General features: G+C 42.2%; 1 protein-coding gene and 1 non-coding gene across 2 annotated transcripts in view; both read left to right on the top strand.

The window, feature by feature from the left end:
* The first annotated feature begins 5,165 nt into the window (after positions 1-5,165).
* The window catches only part of RPS3A (ribosomal protein S3A), a 6,148-nt gene continuing 3,359 nt past the window's right edge, over positions 5,166-7,954 (top strand). Inside the window, exons 1-3 of the mRNA XM_024764064.1 lie at positions 5,166-5,281; positions 6,029-6,132; positions 6,502-6,689. Coding sequence (XP_024619832.1) covers positions 5,220-5,281; positions 6,029-6,132; positions 6,502-6,689 — 354 coding nt within the window. The 5' untranslated portion in view covers positions 5,166-5,219. The remainder of the gene's footprint in view (positions 5,282-6,028; positions 6,133-6,501; positions 6,690-7,954) is intronic.
* Positions 7,722-7,789, top strand: LOC112412389 (small nucleolar RNA SNORD73). Its single transcript, XR_003005793.1, has one exon. It is a non-coding gene; the product is annotated as a small nucleolar RNA SNORD73 (small nucleolar RNA).

Raw genomic sequence — 7,954 nt, 5'->3', positions numbered from 1 at the left:
TCAAGCTGGAATGCAAATCACAGTACCACTTCCTCAGTAGACAAAGTTTTACTATGGAAAAAAACAGTCAACTGAACTAAACAGTGTATTCAGTGACATAATTGATTTCATTCTATCAAAAGCTCCTTATTTCATTGCCAGATGATCATAGTTTGTTGACCTGTACTGTTCTGATCATTGTACTTTGGGAGACAACAGGGTACATTTTCATAATCACACATGGAACACCTCTACAATGAGAACTCATTATATGTACTATTTCATTTTGTAAATAGAAAAGAAAGGAGAAAAGCTAAATTTCCAACAAAAATGTATAATCTGACATAAAGTAAAAATATTACTCAGGATTCATCTATTGATTGAGTCATTCATTCAAGACTAGTATACAAAGAGAGATATGTAGGACTGTCTCTGCCTTCTTCTAAGAAGGGGATGGGGTAGGTAAGCACCAATTTAAAGAAAAATCATTATAGTAAAATGTGATTATCCTTGATTCCTTTTTGTCTTCCCGTATCAATTCATCAGCAAATTCTTTTTGCTCTTATCTTCAAAATATAACCAGAATTTTTGCTATGTCCTTCCACCCAGGGCAACTGCACTTCACAAGTCCAGAGGATGTCATCTGCATTTTATTGTATTTATTGTACTTATTTATTTATTTGGCTGCATCGGGTCTTGGTTGCAGGATCTTCGTTGTAGTCTTTTGGCATGTGGGATCTTCCATTGCAGCATGTGGGCTCTTCACTGCGGTGCACAGGCTTCTTTCTTGTTGTGGCGTGCAGGCTCAGTAGTTGCAGCATGCGGGCTTAGTTGCCCCACGGCATGTGCGATCTCAGTTCCTTGACCAGGGATTGAAGCCGCGTCCCCTGCACTGGAAGGCGAGTTCTTGGCTACTGGACCGCCAGGGAAGTCCTGGGGAAGTCATTTCCATTTTGGTCTCCATGAATAGTGTCCTGTTTCCACAGCTCTCCACCCTCTGCACTCCCTCCTCTATCTCCCTAGACCAAGCTACCATCATCTCGTTTAACTTCTTGTTTCTACTCTTGCTCCACCACTCTTGCTTATTCTCCCCACAGCAGCCAGTGTCACCCTACTGCTCAAAAGCCTCCAATGACTTCTCATCCCACACAGAAGAACATTGAGTCCTTCCTGCAGCCTGCAAGCCCCACCTTATCTGAAGTAGGTGACGAGGTCATTTTATAAAAATGACAGGGGACAGGCTGAGTTGGGGGCAGGAATAGCATGGTGAGCAACTGACATATTGAGAGGAACAGGAAGGGGAGCTGACAGGTCAAAGGACTGTCAGGGGCCCAATCCTTTAATACCATTCATTTCTAGTAGTTCCAGTCTGAAATGTGCAGTCTTCTCTAACCATACCATGAGGGTAAGGGTAAATGTAAGGGTAGAGAAAAATGCATGCTAGTTTTTGCTGCAAATCAAATTCTCCCAATACTTAATGATTTAAAACAGCAAACATTTATTATTTCTCATGATTCTATGCGTCAGCTGGGTGGTTCTTCTGTTCTGGGCCAGCTCAGTTGGATTAAATGGTCTAGGATGGACTTTTTCAAATACCTGATGGTTGGTAGACTTGTTGTTCTGGAAGGATCTCAGCTGGGCCTTGTTATTTCTGCTTCAAATGTCCTCTCGTTCTCCAGCAGGCTAGCTCAGGCTTCTTCACTTAGTGAGCTCAGTGTTCCAAAGACCAGAACGAGCAAAGCCCACATGTGCCTGCATCTTTTAAGCCATTGCTCAAGTCAGAGTTGCTAATGTCCCTTGACTAAAGCAAGAAACACTATCAGGCCCAAAGTCAGTGTGGGAGGGGACAACACAAGGTCATAGATACAGGGAGGAGTGAAAGAACTGGGGGAAATACTACCATGGGAAGGTTAATTACGCATTGAACTAGGCTTAGGGTTTTCTGGGCAGGGTCAGAGAAGGCTAAGGCTGCAAGGAAGTACAGAGTTTTAGTGCAAAAGTATGTTGTTTACACGAACAACCATGGGTTGCAGCTGAGAAGAAAAGGAAATGAGATCGGGGGTGTTTACAGACTGGGAGAAAATGATGTTACAACAATTTTGGAACCCATTCCAACATGGGCAGGTGCCATTCCCACACAAACAAGCAATTCTTGGGCACCAGCTGGGTGTCCTACAATTTAACTCAAATCTCAATTCGACAGGTTAACAGGTTACAAGATTGCCCACCCCGCTTCAGATGTCAATCACAATTATGCTTACTGGGTTTAGATCTATATTGAAGATGTCTGAAAGAATAAGGAACAACAAAGTGATATAAATTGAACGCATGAAACTTATATGATGTTATAAAGCAATGAAACCTCAATAAAAAATAAAGTTTAAAAAGTGACAGAAACTGAAAAAGGACGAAATGGAACTTTTAGAAATAAAAAACATAGCAATCAAAATTCAAAAAAATCATTGGATGGATTTAATAGATTAGTCACAGATGGAAAGAAAATTAATAAAATGCTACGGACACCTTTCCAGGTTTGAGGTACTCATGTTTTTCTGTTCCATTTTATTCTATCTGAATTTTGAAATTCCTAGATGGTTGAGACCCAATAAACTGATTTCACACCTCCCATGCTATCTTTTATTCAATATAATTTAATTAAAACTGATGATTGCACCATTTAATGTAACAGTGTAAGGGAAATACAATTTTATTTTTAAAAAACCTTTCATTACAAGACAAAGTTGAGGACTGAAATTTGTACCTCAGACAGATCTCTTAGGTGCTGGCTTCTCCAGAATAAACAAGATGCAGCTGACTTCATTAACGCCTCCCCTGTGACTCTTTCACTCTTGGGCAGAAAGAAGAATCAGACTTACCTTAGGTAGAAGGTAAGTTCAGTTTTTGTTTTTGTTTTTTTCCGGTACGGAGCACAGGCTCCGGACGTGCAGGCTCAGCGGCCATGGCTCACGAGCCCAGCCGTTCCGCGGCATGTGGGATCTTCGCGGATTGGGGCTCGAACCCGTGTCCCCTGCATTGACAGGCGGACTCTCAACCACTGCGCCACCAGGGAAGCCCTAAGTTCAGTTTTTAGTCTGACCTGGGGGTCGATAACATTTTCCATTGGGAAATTTTTAAGCTAGTGAAGTGCCACGTATGAAGTAAACTTAGTTAAGGTAACTGTAAGTATAGAATTAATACAGAGTTTATTAGACTCAATATTATATTTGGAAGGACTCATTGATTTCCACTGGTTACTAGTATTCACTAATTTGCGAGGAGATAAGAAAAATAAGGTCTGTGGAGTTTTTCATAAAGCTGATTTATTTATTTAAAAGCACTGACTTTTTAGAGGATATGTTTTTTATGTTTATTTGGGGGGTCAAAATATAATTTTTAAATGAAATGAGGCTAATAGAAAATGGCAGTTGTTTTTGGTTTTGTCTCACAGATTGTTGAAATTTTAAAATTGCTGTCATGTTGATTCCCAAAATTATTTTGAAAATTTAGACTGACCCATCAAGTTCAAAAGACTGGGAATATCATCAATGTTGTCTACTATTATTTATTCAGCCAACAAATATTATGAGGGCCCACTATGTGCTAAGAAATGGGCACAAATAAGAAAATGACTGCACTGTATGCCCTCCTGCTTACAGTAAGAAAGGGACACATTGATCTGTAGTTACTAACAAGTTAAGTAGTGTTAGGTCTTCTGGGAGCAGGTGTGAGGGAAAGCCTGTTTGGGGAATCAACCTCTTAGTGAAAGAAGAAATGAAGCTGAGCTGTCTTGAACATGCACAGGTATTTGCCTGCTGATGAGGGGAAAAGCAATGGAGGCAAGAGAAAATTTTAAATAGCTCCAGATGGCCAGAGTTGGGGTATCCACTAAAGACTAAGATAAGGAGAGGATGAAAAGGGAGGTAACTCAAGATAAAAGAGGTTTTATAGGCTCAGCTAAGGACTTTGATTTTTTAAAAATAATTGTGATAAAGAAACACAACATAAAATTTACCATTTTAACCATTTTTAAGTGCACAGCTCAGTAGTGTTAGGTATATTCACATTGTTGTGAAATAAGAACTTGACTATCCTATAAGCAACTGAGATGAATGGAATGGAAAGATTTTGGGCTAGGATTGGAGATTTAGGAAGATTGTTTTAGAAAGTGAGGGTCATAGGAGGTAAGGGATGTAGGTTAGAAAGACTGGAAGAGATTAAAGGACTCAAAGGCTTGTGGGAGTGATGTGAGTCGGGGTAGGTTTCTGGCTTGGTTGCAGGTTTTTTTGCCAGATGGGAAGTTAGAGAAGGGAATTCAACATACCACTGGCTGAGTACCAAGCCTGTATGGGGCCAGCTTTCCAGGGACGTCACACTTGAAGCTAGCAGGCCACATCTAGCCAGAATGTATTTCGTTATCCCCTGCAATTAAAATAAACTTTTCTTGAGAAATTGAAGTATCTGGGAACACTGGAACCATAGTCCGCCAGGGAAAAAATGAGCAGAACTCACTCCATTAAAACAAACAAACAAACAAACAAAAAAATCCAACACTTTTTATTAATGTATAAGAAACTTACAGAAAAGTACCCAAGTAAGTGTACAGCTTGATGGATGTTCACAAAGCAAACGTACTCCACTAACCAGCATCCTTATCAACAAACCTTACCAATAACCTTACCAGTACCTTAGAACCTTATCAATATCTCAGAAGTTATACATATTTAATCCTAACAATCTTACGAGATAGATCACACTGCTGCCTCCATTTTAAATACGAGGAAACTGAAGCACAGACAGGTCACAAGGCTAAATACTGAAATTAGCTTATGAACCTAGATCTGCTGTCTGATCTCTAATCACGCTGTCGGAGAAGAAACAGGCTTGAAGGTGAGTTCAGCTTTGAATGATGCTGAGTGGGCGTCCTCCCACGGAAACCTACTTCCGGGCGTCAGAGCCACGGGAACCCCAGGTAACCAAGGAGTCCGCACCTGAGGTTGCCAGTGCCACTGCCTCCGAGCGCGGCCCCCCAGCGAGCGGCCCGCGGCGTGCTGTGCAGACTCCCCCCACTGGAGGGCGCTGTCGCAGCCACGGTCAGACGCGTGCCTCTCTCTGTTGTCGCGATATTCTTGAGGCCGGAAGAACGTAAGATCGAAGGTCATGTAGACAGCGCGTCCCGCCCCCGTACCCCTAAGATCTCGCGTGAGTATAATTTCCGTCCTTTTGGCTCTCGGAGCAGCACCATGGCGGTCGGAAAGAACAAGCGCCTTACGAAAGGCGGTAAAAAGGGAGCCAAGAAGAAAGTGTAAGTGGTAACTATCGTGGCCCCCCGCTTTTGGGGGTCCTACTGGAGTCGGCGGGCGGTTTCTCAGTCGTGGTGTGGGCCGGATGGCGAGGATGCTAGTTGGATTGCGCGGGCCGTGCCGGGTTGGTAAATTCCGAACCGCGGCCTAGCGGATCCGGGTGCTGTTCTGCTGCGGACCTGTTGCTTCCCTCTTGGCCTTGTGGGCCTTATGCGCGCCCCTTTTGAGACGGATTGCTGCCGTGACTAGGGACTGGCGTGTTCCGTTTTGTGAGCTCACGGGCCTTGTAAGTTCCTCGGGTAATGCCCTTCCAAGAGCTGGAGTTGTGAAAGGCACTTTTTTTTGTCCACCCGGGACCTCGCGTCCTTCCCCTGCTTGGGCCGGGTGGAACCTGGGCGCTCCTGATAGCTTGAGGCCGTAAGGAGCCCGGGTTACCAGTATGTGTCTTAACGTACCAGTAAAGTAGAAGAGACGTGCATGTTGTTTGGAGGCAGTGTTGCCGGTGTAGTGGTTTTGGGGTGGGAGTGTATATGTTCGTGGCATACTTTACCAAAGTGTCAGGCCTGCACAGTGAAATAGACATGGTGTGAAGTACTAGATTTTACATATGCGCCCCTCACCTAACTGAGAGGAATAGTTTACACCAGTGTTTGCATGTCAGTTAGCCTTTTAGAGTAATTGGAATGAGGGAAGTTAAAAAAAAAATTATGTGATCTGCGATAAAATTTAAGCATGTTTTTTAAATCCAGGGTTGACCCATTTTCTAAGAAAGATTGGTATGATGTGAAAGCACCAGCTATGTTCAATATAAGAAATATTGGGAAAACACTAGTCACGAGAACTCAAGGAACCAGTGAGTATATTATTCTTACGTTTGTATTTTTCTTAAACTGAGACATGTATGTATCTTGGTCTACTTTTCATCGTGTGGTGGGATACATTAAGGAAGTGTCAGCTCTTGGTTGCAGCTTTGGGCCCTTTGGGGCTTGTTTTTAGCGCAGCACTTGTAGAAGCAAGATGGCACTTTTAGAATTACCAGTGAAATGTGCATGGGTAGTTTTTAGGTTCTAATGAGCCCTGTCAGTAAGTCGTTGGTGTGCATATGGATTTAGTTGACAGAAGTTAAGGTCTTTATCATTAGGTTTCTAAACTTAATGCTTGAATATTAACTTGACTTTGCTTATGTGGTTTCTAACGTTAACAATTGATTCTTGTTTTATAGAAATCGCATCTGATGGCCTCAAGGGTCGTGTGTTTGAAGTGAGCCTTGCTGATCTGCAGAATGATGAAGTTGCATTTAGAAAATTCAAGCTTATTACTGAGGATGTTCAGGGCAAAAACTGCCTGACTAATTTCCATGGCATGGATCTTACCCGTGACAAAATGTGCTCCATGGTCAAAAAATGGCAGGTGAGAATAAAAGTTCTCTAAAGTGCGTGGTGCTGTGCCGTGCATGACCAAAGATGTCATGATTTAATGTCAGGAAAGGAGCGTGTTGTGCATTTGAGGTTTAGATTTCATTTTAAGTCCTTGATGTTTTCTTGCTGTTATTAAGTGTGCGGTCTTGGATTGGCACTGTTGAACTTGAGCAACAGCAGTGAGGCTGTTTAAATTAAATTTAGTTATTTGTTTAAATTGAGTTCAAGATTTAATATTGGATTATCATCAGGGTTTTTTTGCTGCATGGATTAGTGGCTGGTTGAAGAATATTTAGGTGCAGGTTTGCAGTTTTAGCTTTGCCTGTCTTCAGAATACCTTTGGACATCAGAATCTAGTGAATTTTATAGTGAAAGGATGGATTGGGCTAGTTTTGATTATCTATTGTGCTATAATAGGACTGGCAGAGCCTCTGGTGTGAGACTGAAATTTTGGCTCTTTATCCCAGTTATGTGCTCTTTGGAAAGTAACTTGAAGCTTGTTAAGCCTTGATTTCTTTATCTGTAAAATGTAGGTAAGAATATTAGCTCATGGGGCTTCCCGGTGGAGCAGTAATTAAGAATCCACCTGCCAATATAGGGGACCGGGTTCGAGCCCTGGACTGGGAAGATTCCACATGCTGTGGAGCAACTAAGCCCGTGTGCCACAACTACTGAGCCTGCGCTCTAGGGCCCTTGAGCCACAACTACTGAAGCCCGCGTGCTTAGAGCCCGTGCTCTGCAACAAGAGAAGCCACCTCAGTGAGAAGCCCGCGCACCACAACGAAGAGTAGCCCTCGCTCACCACAACTAGAGAAAGCCCGCGCGCAGCAATGAAGACACAGCTCAGACAAAAAAAAAAAAGAATATTAGCTCATGGAATTATGAGGATGAAATAAAAGATCCATGTAAACATGCTTAGTACAGAGCTTGACACAGCATTTAGTACCTATTGGTTTAACTACAGGAAATGATGGTTCAGATGTGTCTGGCTAACCGTCACGTTTGGGGATGTTTTTTGTGGGGGGATGAATGACGACAAAATGTTTCGGTTTCGTATGATATGATTATTCCGTTACATTTATTTCTGATGCTCTCCTAAGGTTTTATAGTTGCATTTCTGGAAATATTTTAAGGTCCTTTCACTATGTTTGTATTGTATTCATTTTTTAGACTAAGACAAAGTTAACAAAATGCAAAGGCGGCAATTCAGTTTTTGTTGGTACCTAATTTTTTTTTTTTTTTTTTTTTTTTTTTTGG

Source organism: Neophocaena asiaeorientalis, unplaced genomic scaffold (assembly GCF_003031525.2).
Source record: "Neophocaena asiaeorientalis asiaeorientalis breed wild unplaced genomic scaffold, Neophocaena_asiaeorientalis_V1.1 scaffold594, whole genome shotgun sequence".
Classification (NCBI taxonomy): domain Eukaryota; kingdom Metazoa; phylum Chordata; class Mammalia; order Artiodactyla; family Phocoenidae; genus Neophocaena; species Neophocaena asiaeorientalis.
Note: the sequence above shows the minus strand (reverse complement) of the source record. Positions and strands in the feature narration are given on the sequence as shown.